Source organism: Rattus norvegicus, chromosome X, assembly GCF_021556685.1.
Source record: "Rattus norvegicus strain SHRSP/BbbUtx chromosome X, alternate assembly SHRSP_T2T, whole genome shotgun sequence".
In the NCBI taxonomy this organism is placed as follows: domain Eukaryota; kingdom Metazoa; phylum Chordata; class Mammalia; order Rodentia; family Muridae; genus Rattus; species Rattus norvegicus.
The window spans coordinates 125,604,937-125,627,404 of NC_141554.1; the positions used below are offsets into that span (position 1 = coordinate 125,604,937).

At 40.8% G+C, this 22,468-nt stretch overlaps 1 protein-coding gene across 1 annotated transcript; it reads left to right on the forward strand.

Moving 5' to 3' along the window:
• Positions 1-7,968: 7,968 nt before the first annotated feature.
• On the forward strand, positions 7,969-14,503 carry Rhoxf13 (Rhox homeobox family member 13). Its single transcript, NM_001408904.1, is given in 3 exon segments — positions 7,969-8,610; positions 10,824-10,869; positions 14,203-14,503. Coding segments are annotated over 3 exon segments (705 nt in total). The 5' UTR covers positions 7,969-8,071; the 3' UTR covers positions 14,323-14,503.
• The last annotated feature ends 7,965 nt before the right edge of the window (positions 14,504-22,468 follow it).

Sequence of the window (22,468 nt, forward strand, 5' to 3'; positions counted from 1 at the left end):
AAAGAGACCATAAATTTGAGGGGTAGCAGAGAGGCATGAGAGGAATTAGAGGGGAGAGAAGGAAGGGGAGAAATGATGTAATTATATTTTAATTAAAAATAAAATAATTTTTAAAATGTTCTAGAAAGAGTGGTGAGGACTGATGGTGGTAATGCCGTGCACACGGTAGGACCTTGGCCCATCGTGCGTAAGAGTTAGCAGCAAACATGGATTAGGAACTAAGAAACTCCATTAGAGAAACTTAAGGCAGGGATGGACAGAAAGCATAGCATGTGTGGGTGCAGGAATTACAGTGTAGATGATCAGGTCAGAACAAGGCATTTTAAGATCCATGACATGTTAAGTATAGTCAACTATTTTCTTCTGTTCCCAAGAATGAAGATGGCTTAAAATTGGTTCTTAGGCAAAGCTAGCGTGCTGAGAGCTGCTGTCTGAGGAGTTCTATACACGTCATTTACATGGTCAGCACATTTTTCTAAAACACATGCTTGAGTAGGTTGTTGTCTTAGTCAGTGTTCTATTCCTGTGAAGAGATCCCATAATCACAGCGATTATTATAAAGGAAAGCATTTAATTGGGGTTGGTACATGGTAAGCCATTGTCGTCATGGTAGGGAGCATGGCAGCATGCAGGCAGACATGGTGATGGAGAAGGAACAGAGAGTTCTATGTCCAGATCCATAGGCAGCAGGAAGAGAGAGTGACTCTGGGTTTGGCCTGGGCCACGGAAGTGACACACTTCCTCCAGCAAGATCATACCTCCCAGTCCTTTCAAATAGTGCCACTTCCTGGTGATCACTATGGGGGCCATTCCAATCTCATTCAAACCATCAAATTCTACTCCCCTTGTCCCCTTGTCCCTATAGACTTATACACACACACACACACACACACACACACACACACACACACACAATCTGCATCTCTTCCAACTTCAAATGTTCCTGTAGTCTATCAGAGTCTCCATAAAATTTAAAAATTTAAAGTTCAAAATCTCTTCTGAGACTCAAGATAACCTCTTAACTCTAACCCCTGTAAAATCAAAATGAAAAAAGCATACCACATATTTCCAACACACAATGGCACAGTTGTCAAAATTCAAATACCTCAAAGTTCCATACAAACATTTAGGCCAAGCTTTAGAAATGAAACCATCTGGCCCCATGCTCTCATTTCCAGGAACTCAGGGCTGCCCATAGAGGCATGTTCTTTAGTCGTTTGCCATGGTCTCTGCTCTGCTTCATTCTCTTGATTTGTTACCTGTCTGGCCATAATAGTGTTTGAACACTGATCATTATACTTCCTTTAGGAGGAATGAATGAATGAATGAATGAATGAATGAATGATTTATTTGTTTATTTATTTATGTTGACATGTATGGGTGTTTTCTTGCATGTAAGTCTGTGCATAACACAGAAGCCAGAAGAGGATTCACATCCCCTGGAACTGGAATTACAGATGGATGTGAGCCACCATGTACTTGACGGCAATTGAATCTGGGTCCTCTGAAAAGTGGCCAGTGCTCTTAAATGCCAAGCCATCTCCTTAGCCCCAACATTACACTCTCTAATGGTGTAAAATGTCAGATATTTCGAAGCAGAGAGAATCACAGAAAACTATGTACCCTAATCTAGTTTTTATCATTATTCATAAACACCAATAATTATGAAATAATTATGTAATTATTTCATAATCATAGAAAAATCAAAACCAAAATACATAACTTGAGAATTTTAACAATCTGCACCGGGTTTTCAAATGGTTGCCCTGTCGAAGAAACTTCTGCATGTGGCTGCAACTGATTTCAGTCATGTACATAGAGCTTGCAAGCTCGTCTCCTTTCTCGGTAGAAAACACACACACACACACACACACACACACACACACACACACACACACATACACACTCACACACACACTCCACAATTTAAGGTATGGATTAAACAAGATAGGAAGAATTCATTTGAATCTTATATGACCCTCTCTATACAGCTTGCTTGGTACATACTCTCTAGTATTCAAATGAAACCTTTTAGGAATGGTCTCTACCCAATGCTAAATATAAGGATCATCAAGGACTCAGAATTTCAAATGAATAATATTTTTGAAATATTTTAGAAAATGAAAAGATAATGAGTCCTGAGTCCGTTATGAACCATATGAATCATGTATAAAAACATGTTGCGACTATTCATATGCACACCCTTGCCTTATACTCCTCTCTCTGATCAGGTTCTGAAACTGAGGAAACTGAGTGTAAAAATAATTACTTTGGTGCTCACAAGGTGTTGGGTCCATTACTACAAACAATGGTTGGAAAGCCATTGCAGCCTTGGCTATCCTGGCACAGAAAAAGCGTGAAATAAGCCAAGTAGTGGGGAATGAGACCTGGTGTACAACTCTTGCTTAGGCCATTAAGCATGGTGCTTAACCCACAATCGCATAGAGACATGGAATACTTAAGGAAGTATTCTCTCAGCGCTGGAATCGTGAGATGAAATCTGGGAAGTCTAGGGCCTGCTGGACTGACTGCAGGCTACATGTGCTCCAGGCTACTTCCAACGTCCATTGCTAGAGTAACTGTGGCAAAGGGTCAGAGCTCTCTGTTCCTGAGAGTATTTTGCACTCATTTTCTCTCCGCCATCCAATTCACAGTTCACAGGATAGGTAGTCACATCAGAAAATGAACACACACACACACACACACACACACACACACACACAGAGAGAGAGAGAGGGGGGGGGGAGAAAGAGAGAAAGAGAGAGAGAGAGAGAGAGAGAGAGAGAGAGAGAGAGAGAGATATTGGAATTGGACTATTGGACTCTGGGTCCTAGGGCAGAGGGAAGAGCAGACTCAGAACTGAGAGTGTAACGTTTGGCAATCCCAGAGACATGTAATATCCTGGAGTTCACTGGAGCACTTGTCATCATCCTGGCTATGACCATGAAGCCTTACCACGTCCTCTTTCGTACTCAGACTGATACACAGTGTCAGCTGTCACTTAACCTCTGCTGAGGCTCCATGCTCTGAATGTGGTGATGAAAGCATTCGCCTTGGCAGATCTTGTACTTTGGCCCTCAGCAATCCTTATGTGGGTCCACTGGTTTAGGCCTCAGTAGGATCTGATCCTCATTGACATGCCTACATCTGATGGCAGCGTACCCGTTCCAGGTTCCAAGTGTATCTACTATCACTTAGATGGAGATGTTGCCTCTCTGTGAAGAGGACTTGATGTTTCCATGTGTGAGAAAGAAAGCCTTCATAACCTAACAATGGCAGTCAAGGATGACTGAAAGGAGGTGTGCTTTCAGAAGAGGGGCTCCATGCCACAGATTGCCTAACTATACTCGCTTTGGTGGGGTGGGTATTCTGGAAAAACATGCTTCTCTGGAATGCCCAGGAAAATTTTGATGTTTAAATGGGAGCAGAGATTTCCAACATTCCACTGAAGAAAATTTGGAAATATGCCTTCACACAGAACCTAAAAAGTCCAGCATGGGTGACTCATTAAGAAGCAATATTTTTTATAGTAATGTTTATATAATGCCTCAAATACATTCTGAGAAATGAGTTCCCAGGCAATTTAATCATCACCCAGACATTATACAATACTCATGGTCTAGCTTACTGCTCACCTTTAGCGTCTGTGGTATATCCCACTGACAAACGTTACGCACAATGCTCTAGTAATTCGTGACCCAGTCTCTAATCATCCCTACTGCATCAGATTTTAATTGTGACTCTAATTTTCATATATAAACTCAAGCCCAGTAGGTATGTTTATATAAGACACAGTCAAAAAATCTGGGCATGGTGTCACGTGCCTTGACTCCCAGCATTAAGAAGGCAAACACAGGTACATTACCACAAATTTGAGTCTATCCTGGTCTACATAGCAAGTTACAGGCCAGATAAGGATACATAGTGAGATCTTGTCCCAAACAAACAAATAAATGGAATAAAAGAAACATATCTATGTGTAATATAAATAGAAACAACACACATAAACAATAGTGTCAATTGATGTGTTGGCTAATTTTATGTCAACCTGACACAAGCTGAAGTTGTTTTGGAAGACGAAAGCTCAACTGAGAAAGTGCCCCCATCAGATTGGCCTATAGTACATTTTCTTTCTTTGATCAACAAAATAAAATATAAGATAAAACAAAACCTTCCATTGAAGTTGGACAAGGCAAACCAACAGAAAAAAAAGAGCCCAAGAGAAGGAACAAGACTGATTTGTTCACTTTCAAGAGTCCAATAAAAGTACTAAACTGAATGCTCTAATATATACACAGGGCCTGGTGCAGGCCCTGTGAATGCTGCCTCAGTCTCTGTGAGTTTAAATGACCTTTGCTCAGTTGATCAGGAGGGCCTTATTCTCCTGAGGTCCTCCATAACTTCTGGCTCTTATACTCTTTTTCCCTTCTCTTCACTGGAGTCCCCTTGGCTCTAAGGGGAGTGATTTAAAATGGTGGAGACAACCCATTTAGAGCTGAGTACGAGGAACAAGGAATTGTTAAAGGCAGCTTGATTGGACCATTTTCAACAACACAGAAGTCAGAAGCTTCCAAGTTTTCAAAGGCTCTGGGAGTACTAGCCTAGTGCTGGAATTGCCATTCAGTTAATGTACCGTAATTTGGAGCAAAAAGCATGTGTGCCCTCCCCAGCATACGCTCAATGTATCCAACACCATCCACACTACACGAACTCTCGAATGCCTAATAGTGTAGGACCTGAGCTGTGTTCCATCAGCGGCACTTCTGGTTTCAGGCTGACTCCAAAAACTCAGCTATTACCTGAGCTGGACTCCTGCTATGAACCTGGATGAATTTCAACTTTTCCTCTGCCTCCTTCTTCTACCTGGCTGCTGTATATGTGAGCACTGTCAAAGCCTGTACCGGGAAATCACCTCTTTAACATGCTTGGCACAGCTGCCTTTGTGGTACACTGCATTTTTTATTACTATATACATGAAAACAATGATGCCATGCTCATTTCAAAAATATTAAGTGTCTATTTCCTGAGCATTCCAGAATGTAATCAGGTGCACTTCAGGGTTGAAGTCACATGCCCATTCTCTCCTGCTGTTGATTGGAAGATAGTCCGAGGAAGATGCAAACAGTGCAAGCCAGAAGACAGAAAGCTAACACAAAAATCTATTTTATGTGCTGAGTTCTTAGGCATTGTGGAAAAAAATCGAAAGGCTTGGGGATGTGCTTTTCAGGGGGGAGTAAAGGGTAGTTATTGGTGCACTGGCTTTCTGAAACAGAAGTAAAAGGATGTCAAACCTTGCGGTTAACTCGATGAACTCTGACGATCTCCCTGTCCTGTGCCATTGAAATTACACCCTATTTCACAGTTATGGCAGCTGCAAATGAGGCATTTCATTCAGGGTCCCAAGATATATAGAGTTGAGGCTTGGGGATTTAGCCTCCCCTTCTCACTTCACAACACAATTGCCCATCCCATTTTCTTTCTATTTTTTTTCCTTTTATTAAAAGTGTTTTGGGGGGAGTGCTGTCTGAAGAGTGCTCCCCCTCCCCCTATGTAGGGTGAAGTAAAAGCTGGGACTGCCCTTTGGAAGACTAGGCTTTATGATTTAAAGCCTCAGTGGCCTGCAGGTTCCCTGAGGTGGGGCGGGTTGGGGAGGTCGTGTCAGGATAGCTTGCTCCTCCACTGGCATGGGGCACCACAGATAAATGACATCTTCTCAGATTGCCCGCCCCCAGGGAGATTCTGAGGGATTTAGTGGGGCCACATGCAGTTTGGGTAGCCATCTAACATCCATCCACTTCAACAATGACTCATGTACTAAGACACTCTGACACCTTCGAGGGAAGTCCAAGTCTGAGTGAACTTGAGGGAAGCCCATGAAGTCTCAGTGAACTAATGCGACTACTTATCAGCTGTTCTGAGGCACCATACCCAAACTGCAAGCCTTTCACCTTGACCAGCAGCCCCCTTCCTCCATAGTTGCCTGTCCTCAGATGCTTTACAGTGCTGAGGACAGAAACCAGGGCCTCGCTCCACATTGCTACTGGGCTTATGCTACTTCTTTCTATGCCTACTGCTCTCTTTCTCCTCTACAGTTAGAATCCAACTGTCTCCTGGAAACTGCACGACAGTCATCAAAGGGGAAAAACCGTCTTCTGAGGCCCATGTCAGGAGCCTTTCCATGGAATGGCTCAGCATCCCTGGAAAGACACCAGCTTTCTGCATTGGAATGGTTCAGGCTCAGCATCTCTGTCTCTTTATCTACACTATAAAACCCACGGATGGCCAAGTAATCAAGTTTTATAAATATACAAAAGACATTATAAAGCATATGACACTTTTTCAGAACAAAATAATAGGTATGTGTGTTAGCCACTGTCAGGAGGTCGGGGTGGGGGGTGTGTCAGGAACTCTTTTCCTGACAGTTTACCTAGGGTTTTTCCTGCTTTTGGAAGTTTTGGGAGGTTGAGATTGAAGATTCAGCCCAATATGGTTTGTTTTAGATTTATTCTTACTTTTATTTGTGTGTATTGTGTGGTTCACAGGTAAATACTACATGTATGGGGGTATCCTCAGAGTCCAAAATCAATGTTGGGTGCCTTGAAAGTGGAGTCACAGGTGCTTGTGAGTTTGCTGATGTGGGCTCTGGAAGCCAAACTCTGATCCTCTGCTACAGTAGTAAATGCTCTTAATCTGTGAACCATCTATCTACCCAGACCCCTAATGTGTATTTATTTTATTTTTATTAATTAATTGCTTCATTTCTTTTTACTAAACCTTTTGTGTAAGCTGTTTAAAAATTTCTATGCTTGTACTTACTCAAAAGAATGCTCTTTGAAAAATCAAATGATTTCCTATTCAACTATGAACATATTTATCCATTCATTTTACATATATATCCTGTATATACTGTGAACTAAGGACAAAATATTGTTTTTGTAAAAGTTTGAATGTTTACATATTTACCTTCACTCCAGTAGGAGTAAGGGATCACATCAACATCCTTGGTGATAAGAACGGAACTAAACCAAATAGTTCATGTGGAATGTAATAAATAGAGATTAACTATGAAAATCTGGAGTAACTATATTTTCTTATGCAGATTATTTAATTTTTTGGAGGGGGTAACGGTGTGTGTCTTTTTTATTGTTGTTGTTGCTTGTTTTTTTTTGTTTGTTTGTTTGTTTGTTTGTTTGGTTGGTTGGTTTTTAGTTTTCTGAGGCAGAATTTTATTGTGTGGCCCTGGCCGTCCTGAAACTAAATCTGTAGACCAGGGTGGCCTCAAATTCATGGAAATCTGCCCGCCTCTGCTTCCCGAGTGCTGTGATTAAAGGCTTGCACCACCGCTTCCCAGCTGTTTGTTTTTTGACAGTGCCATTAACTAGATCAGACCCAGTCTCAAGATCTTGGATGTACTTGAAGAACAATGACTAGCTAGCGTTCAGTGTACTAATAAGGACTCTTGAACTAACAGCCACTAAGCTAAACATGTCCACTTAATTTTCAGCCCATGCTCTGAGCAGCCAGTGGTAGGTGGAGAATGACGCCAAAAGAAATTTCTACGTGTTCCCACAAGAATCCTGTGGTCAGTGTGTGTTCTTACCTTTCTCCCATACTACATTTCCAAATTATTTTGCAGTTCTACACAGTCTACCTGTCGTGGTAATCTTTGTAATCAATGAGGAATAGGCAGTCTGTGTATTCGTGTGTCCTTACACGGACACACGTTAAAGCCCCCACACAAACCCCCTCCCTCACAACCCCTCCCTCCGTCTCTCATGTTCTCGGCCATACCCCGCCAAACATCATCTATTGCAACAAGTAGGTAGAAAGCCACTGGTGGTCAATCACTAAGGAAAGAGCCAGTAGCGCCCATCTAGAGGGAAGTGTAAGGACGTCAAACGTGAGACATATGGAGAACGTGTGGCGCATGCGCACAACTTCTCCATTGTCGTCATCTCTCACCCAGGCCCTTGCTTTCGGCTTCCGTCTCGATCAGCAAAAGACGCCAGGCATCGAGGTAGTTCGTTCCTAGGGCCCCAAAGCTCTTGGTGGCTTCGGCCCAGTTCTAGTTATGGCCCAGAGGGTCTCTTTTGACCACAACTATTACTTTATGGAGTGTGAGGAGGAAACAAATGCTGGCGTCCAGGCTCGGGCCGTGGCCTCCACCTCAACCATGGAGGCCTCAGGCGCTATGGCGGTGGCGCAGGCAGGGGCAGCGTGCAGGAGCCATGCCAGTCGAGGAACCATAGGCTATGACACTGTGTATGAGCCAAATGTCAAGGGTGATCCGAAACAGGAGAGTGAGAGCGACACGGAGGAGAGTTACGATGATGAAGATGATGATGAAGATGAAGGTGATGAAGATGACTTGAGCACCAGCGACCAGGATACTTCAGATCCTGAGCAGGAGGAGGCAGCTCTTTTTGTGGCTGCTGCTGCTCCTCCAATTGCTCCTGCTGCTGCTGCGATTCAGATTCCGGGCCCCCACCGTTCCCGCCGACGCCGACACCGACGCCATCGGCGTAGCTCCCCATACCTCTTCACGCAGTGGCAGGTCGAGGAAATGGAAAACCTGTTTGAAGAGACCCCATACCCAGATGTGCTTACAAGGTATGTGGCTCGCACCAGAAGCTCCCCCAAACTTCGTGGGCTTTGACTCATGTTGAGGCGCTCTTCCGTTCTTCTAGGCCCTGTTTTCCCTATGGCCGTCCAAGGCCCGGGCGAAATCTCCCTGGGAGCCTGTATGGGAAAGTACCTTGGGTGAGCATCAGGCAGGCAGTATCGGCTAGCGTGTAGTGCTGGTAGCACCACTCCTGAAGTTATACTTCAGTTTCTCTAAAAATATGGAGAGAAATGAGCATAGCATGCCAAATTACTTTACTAGCTCAAAGTTCACCAGCATTAACTGCTTTTTGTTAAGTGATTCCTCACCAGTAGTCTCATCACCTTTTCAGGGACTGTGTACCCATCAATCAACTCCTTTTCCTCTCCCTTTCCCCTTCCCCAGTAGGTATGCACCTTGCTATGTTTTCTTTCCTTGAATTTAAGCCCTGGAAGTAACTGAAACTATGCCTCCTTTAACCTAAGACCGGTATGGGTTTTGAGGAGATGGTTGTTGTTGTTGTTTGGTGTTTGTTTCTTTTTTCAGAATTCCCTTCCTTTTAAAAGTTGGACATGATTCCATATTGGTAGTTGATGTTTTGTTTTAAGGCAGTGTGTGTGCATTTCTAGATATATAAATAGAAGCTTCTCAGTCTGTGTAAATGTGTGTGTGTGCGTGTGTATGCGTGTAAATGTGTGTGTGTAAATGTGAGTGCATGTGTGTGAGTGTGTATGTGTCCGTGTGTGTATAAATGTGTGTGTGTGTGTGTGTGTGTGTGTGTGTGTGTGTGTGTGTGTGTGTGTGTTTTCAAGGCTGTGCTCCTCCCTGGGCAAGATTATGTCTCCCTTCCTTAGCATTCCTTATTGTCTGTAACTCTTCTTCTCGGGTTGAGACCTCAGGAGCATGCCTCCCTCACATCAGCAGGTGTGTTGTTGCTGTTGTTCTTGGTCAGTTCTAGGCAGTCGTGTTGTTGAAATTTGGTGTATGTTGTTTCTGACAGTCTCACAGCAAACTCCCTGGTCCTCTGGCTCTTAGAATCTCTCCTCCTCGCCTTCTGCAATGTTCCCTGAGCCTTAGGTGTGGAAGTTGTTTTGTAAATCTGTCTGATGGGACTAGGCACCACAACTCTGCATTTTGCTTATTGGTTGTTGCTGGTTGTGGTTTTCTGTGATGGTCTCCATCTTTTGGAAACAGAAGTTTCTTTGATGAGGGGTGAAGACTAACTTATCTGTGGTTATAAGGCCTCTGGACTGCACATCGGAAGTGCATGGTGTCTTTGGCAATAGGGACTTACCTGCCACCTCTGGGGACAACCAAGTGTAAACTATGCTACATTTTTGCAACTTTGGCCAACAACTCAAAAGAGGGTTTCTCTTCCTTGATGATGGCGGTTTTGTTTGGTGGCCTTTGGCTCTTAGAAGGAGCACAGTCGTCTCAGGTAGGAAATTTTTATTTAAACATATATATGTATACACTGACTTAAGTGTATTATTGGTACTTTTAGGTAGATAGTAACTAGTTTGATTCCTTATAACGTTTTCAGACATCCTTTCTGTTATTTTATCCTCCCACCTCCATCTTCTGTATCCGTGCCCCTTCTTTCTCCCAAAGTAGACCCTAGCCTATATACCCATTTCCCTCTTCAGATCACGTGCCCCTTTATAGTCCCCTCTCAGTTTCTCCTGCAGCCCCACCAGCCACTGTCCAACTTTACTTTCCTGGTTTCTGAAGTTACTCCAGGTTATCCCATTCATACTTTTGATTTCATTCTTTGATGCTCAGAACTTTTTTTAATTATTGTAGTTGTCTGTTGTCGTTCATTTGTTTGTGTGTTTGTTTGTTTCTTCTGTCGTGTATTCTTGCTTTAGAAATTCAATTCCACTGGCATCGGTGTGGAAAAAAGAAGTGCTGTCGAGTACCGGCAGCCATAGAGCATTTTTGGTTTTGAAATTAGTACAATTTTCTCAGCAAAAAGTTCTGCATTTATTTTTATTGTTGTAATAATATGTTAAAATTATTCATCCCAGCTACTGGTTATAAACTTCCGTAATTAGATGAGACCATTTCAAAGTAAGGCTGGTTCTGAGAATGAAAAACGAAATGTTTGAGGAGTTTTAAGGGAAAATGGCGGATATTTAAAAAAAAAAAAACGAAATCATATATGAGGTTGCATTTCATATAAAACACTGAATGCTATATATTTGTGGTTTTCTTTCCACAGGGGAGAGCTTGCAAGAACTTTGAATGTGCCTGAAGTCAAAGTGAAGGTCAGTAAATCAAAAAAAAAATGCAATTGGGAAGTCAATCTATAGCCTTGTCCTAGGCACTTTTGAATTAATGGGTTTCATTTTCTTTTTTATGTTGGCAAACAAGATGTTTCCTTTTTTTTTAGTATGTGTATGTGCACATACATGTACCTGTACATATGTGCATTCATGCATATGAGTGCATGAGCACACTGTCCTGCATAGTATACTTGTGGAGGTCAGTGAACAACCTCAAATACTTGTCGTCATTTTCTACCATATTTAAATACGGGTCTCTTTGTTGTTAATCACTGCACAAGCCAGATCAGCCAGCCTATACGTTTCCAGGGATTTCTGTTTCCGTGTCTCACTCATCGAAGGAATGCCATCACTTCCAGCTTCACCTTGGTTCTGTGGGATTTGGACTCAGTCTGTGACCTTATCCCTTAATTCAGTTTCTCTAAACCCCAAACAAGTTTTGAATTTTGCATTTTCAGATTGTAAAACAGAATGTAGGTGTTCTAGCTTGTAGTTCTTTCCCATTACTGCAGAAAATCTGATAAACAACCAGATAAAAGAAAAAAAACCTCTTTCCTTCTCTGTGTGTATGCATATATATTATAACATATGATACATATTATGTCTACATTTGAACTTGTGCATAAATATCTGATAATTAAAGTTCATATCCTCTTTGCTGTGATTTAGGGAAACTATATGGAGTCATTTTGGGTGTGGCATGACCTTGGAAATATTTAAATTAATTCAAGGATGGCAGTGGCAATGAAATTTGGAGCAGAGACTTGGCAGACAAGCACTATTCATTGCTATTTTAACATTTTTTCTTTCTTTCAAGAATATAGGTATTTGTGTGTGTTTTTTAGGGGTCTCAGGTAACTCAGGTTGGCAGTAAATTCACTGTGTATCTAAGCATGTCCTTGAACTAAGTTCTTTGGCCTCTAACTCCTGAGTGTTGAGTTTATTTCGGTGTAATATACACCTTACAACATCTCTACATAAAAGGGATATCATCTCTAAGTAGGCACCCTTCCTAGTATATGGTGTTCATTGTGATGCAATTCCTGTGTCTCAGCTAGCCGGAGATTTAGACCTCTTGCCTTTCATTCCTAAGTTGTCCCCATTTATCTGTTTTGTGTCCAGAACATCAGGGGTAAAAACGCTAAATTTTATAAGAAAAAAACCAAACAACAACAAAAGAGACACCTGCATCTAACTGGCTGTCGAAACTGGAAGGAGACCTGAGAGTCTTCATGGCTAACACTTTTGTCATATCTGAGTCAGGGGATAATAGAGAGTGGCATCCCTTAATTTTGATTTTCTGACATTCTGTGTTGTATCCAACCTGCCAAAATAGTTATATTAGTGTTGAGAGGCCTAGAAGCACTGTCCAAAATTTAAAAAGATTAATTTTAAACTAATTTCAGCTAACTTACTAAGGAGGAAAACTTCATGGACAATTACATAAAGTACAAATACAAGCTGCAAATTCCAATGGCAATTGCACGAGTCTTTGCATAACTGGAAACCTGGGAAGTTTCTTTATTGTTTAAAGGGTATTACTTTAAAGATGTGGGTGTTCTTCAATTTGTGGAGATGAGTTTCACTTCAAGGCAGTCATACCTGTCTTATTCACAGTGATTTTCTGTTCTTGAGAGAGCAAAGACTAACATCTAGGCCTTGAACCCAAAGAAGCCAAATGCTTCAGGGCAAAACAAAAGAGGCAAAGTAAACATGGAGTGTCTTTGTTTCGGATATCGCTCAGGGCTCTGCAGAACAGCATTCCCTCAGAGCAGGCCCCTGAGTGCTGGCATCCTGACACCACAAGTAGGATCTACAGTAGGACCAGCCTCAGGTGGGAGACACTGGGAGGAAAAAGAGAGGCTTTCCCCAGGATGGAGAAACAGAGTGAGAGGAAAAGAAAAGCTGAACGAACGTGGGGGGCGGAGGGAATGTTCTCCCCTCTCTGAGCTCACAGGCCAGTATGCTGCAGCTGTGGAGAGACTGATGCACTGCAGCTCTGGAGGGAGCATGGCCACAGGACACTAGAGAGGAGAAAACACCCACCTGCTCCTGTTTGCACACTCTGCAGTGTGAACTTCCCGAAGCCTTCCTGTCTGATTTCCCTTTTCTTCTCACAAACATAATCCATGGGCTTTAAGAACCAAACGTGGGGAACTGTGGCCTAATGTGAGCTCACGTGAGTCAGGCACTGGGCTTTGGTTGAGTTCATGGAGGCATCCTGTTGGTAGGTTCGAGTCCCCCTCAGCAGGGCTTCTGTCCCCTGATCTTCTTTAAACTATAGATCCTCATAATAGAGGGTTCTAGACATGGAGAAAATGTTTGTGTAGTCACAAATGTGCAGTTTGAGAACTTCCTAGTGTAACAAATACATTGAACTCCATTCACTAGGAGTCTGAATCTAACGTGTGACTGACTGTATCTTGTAGTTAGCCAATATTTACAAAGAGCTGATTTATGACCCCTTCCCCCAACACCACTTTCTTTTACTCTTTGTAAATCTTTACTCTTTGCCTTTTGAAGAAGAATGGGCCTTGTATGCCCTGGTGACACAGCAGGGTCTAGTGTGCCCTCTGTGCTCAGCAGGATTCTGGAAGTGTAGCCTAAGCAGAGAGAATTATCTTTATCTGAATTCTAGAGAAAGTTGTATAACTTGAAAGTACATAGTGTTTTGATTTGCCAGGGGTGGATGTCTACCCCTTTCTCCTGAATTCCTCAGGGTGCCAAAGGTTTCACCATCATGTGTGTCGTTTTGGTTAAGCTAGTCACCTTTCTCAAACACTGGAGGCTGCAGTGTCAAAATATTGTCCAGGCCACCTCTGCCTACCACCTATTCCCTTGCCAGAAAATCCAAGCACCAACAATCCCATTGTCACCCTCGAAGGCTATTTTCTATTTAAAGATTTCCCATGCTTGATTCTGTTGATTAATTACTTCATACTGAAGATTACTTTTACAAACAGAAAGATATACCCCCGCATAGGACTTGTAAATGAACAATCACTCTAGCTAGCAGGGTATTATGCAACTGATGGTGAAATGTGACAATGAAGATTTTCCTTTATCCGGTCACTGTATATTGAATTTGCATCAAGGCCCTGGAACAAGTAATGAGCTAAGCTTCCCAATAGAAGAGAAATTATGGAAGTGTTTAGATAAAACCATGGCCTATGGCAAAGGTTGGCCCACAGCTGATTCTTGCTTTTGTGAACTGAGTAGAAAATTCAGTTATGAGCCTTCAAGTGATTGTTCAGTCTCTTAGCTGTAGGGGTGGTAGCCAGTGCTAATCCCAATCCTGTCATCCTCTGATTTTAGGTGTGGTTTAGCAATCGGAGAGCCAAGCAGAGGAAGAATGAGAGACGAGCAATGCTGAGAAATATGCCATCTGGTGCTGAAGACTTCATTTTCATGACGGATGTGGAAGAGCCTTGTTAATGTGCCATCCTTATTCAGAAGACAAAGGGCAACTTAGTGACCTATGTGCCCAATGTCAGGCTTAACTATTCAGCATGCACATTACTAATAAAAGCATGAATTTCCATGTTGCTTAACTTCATGTGTGTTCTGGGGCTTTGTACGACATGATGTAGGCTATTCAGGATGTAGGCTATTTAAGCAGAATGACAAGTTCTCATTTTGGGGGGTGATGTTTCTAAGTCACAAGTATTGCTTGCACAGAGTAGTCTCTATGCATGGTAGTTATGAGAAAGAGTGCCACTTGATTTACGCTCACCTGATCCTTTGAGCAAGGGATTCAGTAGTAAGCCTTTAAGCAGGGAATTCAAGAGAAAGTAGGCACAGGACGTACTGATGATGGTGGTTATTTTTTGTTGGTGGTGTATACCAATTTTTTTCCATTTTCATGAAAATAGTTTTTTCTCACATAATATATCCTGATAACGGTTTCCCTTCCCTCTGCTCCTCCCAGTCCTCCCCACTCATCTGGATCCACTTCCTTTTGTCTCTCATTAGAAAACATACAAGTTGCCAGGTGGTGGTGGTGCATGCCTTTAAGCCCACCATTTAGGAGGCTGAGTCAGGCAGATTTCTGTGAGTTTGAGGGCATCCCGGTCTACAAAGTGAGTTTCAGGACAACCAGGGCTACACAGAGTAACTCTGTCTCAAAAAGAAAGAATGAAAGGAAGAGTGGAGGGGGGAGGAGAAGAAGGCAGGCAGACAAGCTTCTACAGATGATAATAAAAATGAAACAAGAAATATAACAAAAAGTAACATAGTGATATATGGGTCTGGGGTCACTCATACATTATGACCATGAATACATTTTAATAAGAAGAAGCTTTATTGAATACTGGCAGGAGATACTCGTGGTGCCAAGATTGCAACTGAGAGTGCTCCCAAGATGCAGCCTCCAGTCCTGTCAGTGCACGGTTTATAAAGTGAAAAATCACAAGCTTACCTGATTGGTTGTGTTTTTCTGTGATTCTTTAAGGGGTTTTTGTATTTCCTCTGTAAGGAAAACCTGTTTACCTGTGTTCTCCTGTATTTCTTTAAGGCAGTTACTTCTTCCTTCTCAAAGTCCTCTAACATCATCATGAGATGTGATTTTAAATCAGAATCTTGCTTTTCCAGTGTGTAATGATACCCAGTATTTGCTGTGGTGGGAGAACTGGGTTCTGAAGATGCCAAGTGGCCTCGGTTCCTGTTGGCTTACGTTCTTGTACTTGCCTCTTGCCATCTGCTTATCGCTGGTGCTGGCTGACGTTTCTGTGTGTGACAGTGGCTTGACCTTCCTGTACATCTGTGTGTCAGCAAGACCAGCTCTCCTGGCAGGATCTGGGTACAGAGAGCTGTGGCACAGGATAAGCTCCAGGTGCAGACGGAAACCGGAAGGATCCTGTCCCAGACTGCTCCTCAGTTCCTGTGTCCGGAGGACTCTGAGCAGGTCCCTCTAAGCAGAAGTGTTGGTCTCACCTGCATTTTCAGGTGTATCAGCACTCCTGGGAGACCAGCAGGATCTGGGTACACAGAGGTGTGGCACAGGATAAGCTCTGGGCGTAGATTACATGTGCTCTTTCTACATGTAGGCAGGGTCTAAATATAACATATATGTCTTGAAGTTGTCCTAATCATTGAGCAGAATTAGCAAGTTTGATTACAAAAGCAGAAATAGGAGTTAGTCTTAAGGCCTATTATCTTGCTATAACAGCAGATTTCATAAGATCAGTCAATAGTCTTCAACATCTAGGGGTGGGGGATGAGGGGATTGGGATGCTAGGATATGACGTACACAAGATAGGGGCTTATATGTTAGAAGTTAGTTTTGTTTCTGTTTTTTAGGTCTCTCAAGCATAGTAAATCTAAAGTTTAAATGTAGGGTTAACTATCACATTCTCCCCTTGAGTCGTATCCTGAGTTCAATCTTTGATATTGTAGTGGCTACCTATTATTTCTAAAGCTACCTATCAGTTCTAAAGCCTCAACCTTTTGGTAGAGGGGGAATTAGTTTACTTTGAACCTAATATTCCAGCCTTTTGTTGAGGATAAAAAGCTAACTACTCTTTTCTGTAACCACTTCTCAGCTGAAATTAGGACTTTGTTGTCCGTGCTCATGAGGTCTGAAATGCCAGCCAAAAGCCAAGGGTTGGGAGTTCGGGCAGTAGAGGGACATTTGTCAGAAGCACCTGGTTCACTGACTCAGCTGAAAAGACACCAATTACATCTGGTAGAGTGGTTCACAGTCACTTTCAGCAAGTCTAGGGCTCCACTCATTTGGAGCAGTTTGCAGTCTGCAGCTGATCCCTGAATGGTATCTGTCAGCCAAGTGGAAATCTGGTGAGACAGATAAAGATTGTGCACAGAAGCCGAATCTTAGGAACTTAAAGGAAAGACTACATTCAGACCTTACTCCTGATGAATAGGCAGTAGGTATGGAAGCTTGCGACTCCTTTTGTGGAGTACATTTGACATGCGAATCCAAGTTGTGTCTTTGTGCCTTACATGAGAGTTTAAAATTTATAAAAAGATAAAATTTTTAGATATGTTAGTTTATCATTGTTTTTAATGTGTACAGAAATTCTTATTTTAAAAAAGGCAGTAACCTCATGCCTTTGAGTCATAGTAAAAACTTTAGAGTCTAACAGATAATACTAAGTCAAAAACATGAGCGTCTCTTTTCTGAGGCTGAATACATACATATATTAGAAAGAAATGTTTTTAGCATAATAAAGGGTATCTGTAAGTCTCTATTTAAAAGACATCTAAAGGAAACTTTTACATTTTAAGCTTGTCACTGTGATAACGGTAGTCAGTGTTTTACCAGAATTAGATTAAAAGTTTCTCAGAATTTCAATGAATAATCTGTTAAAATTATGAATTTAAATTAAATTAAAATCAGAAATTTTAATATCATATTCTATCTTTTTAGAACCTTACCAATTATAAAACCTTAGACCTTTTTTCAGTATTGCAAAGGAGTTTTTTTTTTTTTTTATTAACTTGAGTATTTCTTATATACATTTCGAGTGTTATTCCCTTTCCCGGTTTCCGGGCAAACATCCCCCTCCCCCCTCCCCTTCCTTATGGGTGTTCCCCTCCCAACCCTCCCCCCATTGCCGCCCTCCCCCCATAGACTAGTTCACTGGGGGTTCAGTCTTAGCAGGACCCAGGGCTTCCCCTTCCACTGGTGCTCTTACTAGGATATTCATTGCTACCTATGGGGTCAGAGTCCAGAGTCAGTCCATGTATAGTCTTTAGGTAGTGGCAAAGGAGTTTTTTAAATAAAGGAACAGTTAAAAAGTTACATTGAAATCTTTTCAGCAAAGTCTGTGAGTTTCTTTTTTGCCAAGAGACTTATTAGCTCTAGAAAAAGCAAGGCCTGATTTTCATACATGAAATGCATTAACCAGGCAGCTACTACTAAACTAATAAAGCTACCATTAGCCATCAACACCATCAGGTATCTGAGAAGGACAAATTTGAACAGGGAGTATAACCAAGTGGCTTCTGTATCAAGTAAAATGACAGAGACTTACTTGCTAACTGGATGGTTACCCTAGGCTCCTCCTTAACAAACCCAGTAATCTCCCTGGATGGAGTGGCTTCAGGCTTCTTCAGTCACATAGGGTGACATTAACTCTTTCAATGCCACACAGGACAGCATTGACCGTTGGCTGCTAGGACCAGAAGATTCCTTTGGGTGAGAAGTTGAGAAACTGTCCTACCTTGACAAGGCAAAAAGAGAGTCAGTTCTCTAGTATCCAATTTATCCACAGTTTAAGTGGAGTCCTGGTGGTGGGCAAGGTATGAGGCATTCTTTCCCTGTGGTTAACATTACCATAATCCAGGAGGAATCAACTTCTTTGGAGGAGACCTTAGAGCCCCCATTAGGACCTAGAATTTTTGTCTATACTGGAAAGCTTCACTAAATATTTTTAATGCCATATTCAATAGATCTCTGAAAATTTTTCAGGGCAATCTAATAAGTATACTTGATTTTAAATAAATTTTATTTTTTTTAGTTACTTGTTTTAAATTTAACCTTGAAAACATATATAGAAATCCATAAAACTGTTATCCATAATGATATTTATATTGGTACTTAGCATGACTACAAGTATATATTAAAAAAAATAATCATTTTTAAGCCCTAAGCTAGGAAGTAACCTAGGCTAATTTTTTAACTATTTAAATGGAATTTTCAGGCCTATTCCTTTATTCGAAGTGAAAACTAGAATTGGTAAAATTACAAGGAGAATTTCTGCATATATAAAATGACAGCATCTCTAATTTGCTAAATGAAGACAATGAATTTGAGGACATTTAAGGATGAACATTTTGGCTTAATCTATGACATTTGAAATACAGTTGATACCCAGAAGACTTGTTATGCGATTACTTTTTTCAAAAGAGTTACTAATCATAGTAAACAAAACCCCATTTATATTATCTTAATGAGGTATAAAAATTATTCAAAGCTTTTATTTCTATCTTTCTTACACTATAATAGTCCTTTACTGATGGTTCCAAATTTTTGATGCTCAGTTATTTTATCAAAGAACATCATAAAGTTAAAAGAGAGAATTGTCTATATTTTTATTCATGTAGCCTTTTATAGTGTTCCATAAATGTATGTAGGTATGGCTTTAATAACTTATTCATTAAACATATTTTTTAAATCTTATCCTTTATAAATCTTGCTTTTATGATGTTTTCCTTATTTTTTATTTTTATTTGTAGGAATAGGATTATAAGAATTTATTTTAATCCAAAATATTTTGAACACCTGTTGTCTTTCTTTACTAAGTTTATATCATGTGGTGATTTTAACCAAGATAGTTGTGAAGTTACGTGGATATTATATAAAAAGCATCCATTCTTTTTCAACAAGAGTTGAATCCAAGTCTCATGTATATACCTCTTAAGATAATATATATATTAAATTAAGATTGCTATGTAAGTTTTTAAATTATTAACCCTTTTTTATAAGTTCTTAAGTTAACCCTTTGCTATAGACTTTATATATCTTTAACCATACCCAATAAACATATATATATCTTGAAATTCAGAAAATTTACATAAAATAGTTTTACTAACCTTGAGATAGTTTTTATTTTAGCAAAAGTCTTAGAGTGGCAAATGAAACCAGTAGTCTATTTTTACACTGTTTGCTTTGCCTTCTTTTACCTCTCATTAAACCAGGTGGTTCACCTGACATAGGGCAGAGAGGAAATTTTTGTTGCAGGCCTTTAATCCCAGCACTAGCGAGGTACAGGCAGACTGCCAGCATGCTCTACAGAGAGTGAGTTCTAGGAGAGCCAACACTACACAGAAACTCCATCTACAAAACCTCTATGCCTGTGGGAATTGGATTCAACAGATAGCAAGGCACTTCTCCCTTGAAATTAAAGTTTTGTTTGTTTTAAATGTACAAACATATGTGTCACTTAAGTGTATATGTTTACTATGTTCTGAATATCTTGGTTATAAAATTTTGGTTTATACTTTATGATGTATGGTTAAAAATCTATAACATCAGTAATAAAATGTTGGCTTAAAAGCAAATAACTCAGGATTAAAGCCATTCTGGGCAACAACACATGACATGAGCCGACCAAGGAAACAGGTCTCTAAAGATACTTTTAAATTGGAATAATGTTTATTTAATTCCTGTCCTAAAAACTAGATTTGTAAAGGATAGGATTTAAAAATGTTTCTTTAAAGCTAAACAAGGAATTCACAGCTGAGGAATGCCAAATGGCTGAGAAGCACCTAAAGAAATGTTCAACATCTTTAGTCATAAGGGAAATGCAAATCAAAACAACCCTGAGATTTCACCTCACACCAGTCAGAATGGCTAAGATAAAAAACTCAGGTGACAACAAATGCTGGCGAGGATGTGGAGAAAGAGGAACACTCCTCCATTGTTGGTGGGATTGCAGACTGGTACAACCATTCTGGAAATCAGTCTGGAGGTTCCTCAGAAAATTGCACATTGAACTACCTGAGGACCCAGCTATACCTCTCTTGGGCATATACCCAAAAGATGCCCCAACATATATCAAAGACACGTGCTCCACTATGTTCATCGCAGCCCTATTTATAATAGCCAGAAACTGGAAAGAACCCAGATGCCCTTCAACAGAGGAATGGATACAGAAAATGTGGAACATCTACACAATGGAATACTTCTCAGCTATCGAAAACAATGACTTTATGAAATTCATAGGCAAATGGATGGAACTGGAAAATATCCTGAGTGAGGTAACCCAATCACAGAAAAACACACATGGTATGCACTCATTGATAAGTGGATATTAGCCCAAATGCTCTTATTACCCTAAATGCACAGAACACATAAAACTCAAGAAGGATGACCAAAATGCAAATGCTGCATTCCTTCTTTAAAAGGGGAACAAGAATACCCTTGGGAGGGAATAGGGAGGCAAAGTTTAGAACAGAGGCAGAAGGAACACCCATTCAGAGCCTTCCCCACATGTGGCCCATACATATACAGCCACCCAATTAGACAAGATGGATGAAGCAAAGAAGTGCAGACTGACAGGAGCCGGATGTAGATCGCTCCTGAGAGACACAGCCAGAATACAGCAAATACAGAGGCGAATGCCAGCAGCAAACCACTGAACTGAGAACAGGACCCCCGTTGAAGGAATCAGAGAAAGAACTGGAAGAGCTTGAAGGGGCTCGAGACCCCATATGTACAACAATGCCAACCAACCAGAGCTTCCAGGGACCAAGCCACTACCCAAAGACTATATACATGGACTGACCCTGGGCTCCAACTGCATAGGTAGCAATGAATAGCCTAGTAAGAGCACCAGTGGAAGGGGAAGCCCTTGGTCCTGCCAAGACTGAACACCTCGTAAACGCTTGGGGGGAGGGTGGTAATGAGGGGAGGATGGGGAGGGGAACACCCATAAAGAAGGGGAGGGAGAGGGGTTAGGGGGATGTTGGCCTGGAAACCAGGAAAGGGAATACCAAGCCGGGAAAGGGAATAACAATTGAAATGTAAATGAGAAATACCCAAGTTAACAAAGATGGAGAAAAACAAACAAAGAACTGTTCAACATCCTTAGTCATCAGAGAAAATGCAAATCAATACCACCCTGTGACTCAACCTCACACCAGTCAGAATGGCTAAGATCAAAAACTCAGGGGACAACAGATGTAGGCAATGATTTGGAGAAGGAGGAACACTCCTCCTTTGTAGGTGGGAGAAAAAAAATGTTTCTTTAATGAGGTATTAAAGCTGCACCTCCACGCATTCATATACAAGAACTTTTCTGGCTGGCCGACAACATTTATAACAGGAAAAGAATGCTCTTGGTATTGATTTTAGAGACACTGGATTTTTTTAACTGTTAACAACTTTGTTTTGTCTTCTAAAAATTGCGTTTATGCTCTATGATTTTACTCTTAAAAAGAAACTTTATTCTGATATTGCAAAAGCAACTTTTAAAATTTTGTAGTTAAATTTATAAAGTTATGTGGCATTTTAAAATTTATTAAATATTTTATGAAAAAGTCTTTATTAATATATGGTGGTTACAGTGAAGGAAGAAATTTTAATAAAAATAACAATCATGATGATGGAAACGATACTGACTTTAGAAATTATAGTGGACAACAGCAATCAAACTATGGACCCATGAAGGAGGGACAATTACAATGACAGAAGCTCAGACAGTCATTATGATGACAGTTATGGATCTGATGATAAAAATAATAGATATAACAGAAGGTTTTTATTTTTAAAAATATAGTTATTGATTAATGTAATATGCTATCAACCAGATAATATATTCCTGAGGTTTTTTTTTAAATCTGTTGTACCTTTGTATTTTTATTTTTATTACATCAAATATATTGTCCTGTAAAATATGGTAATAACACCAGGAAAAAATTAAATATTTTTTAATTTAAAAACTATATCAAAGGGTTAAAACATTAAAAAGCTTAAGAACAACTGGTTCCTGAAATCTACCCCCTTTCAATTTGCCTGACTTCTGGTGAGGCTCCAGCAGCTCCCTCCTCGCAGCCTAAGGAGCAGATCATAGTTCTGTCAGTCAAGACTCTCTCCATTTTTCCCAAGTTGTTGAGCCTT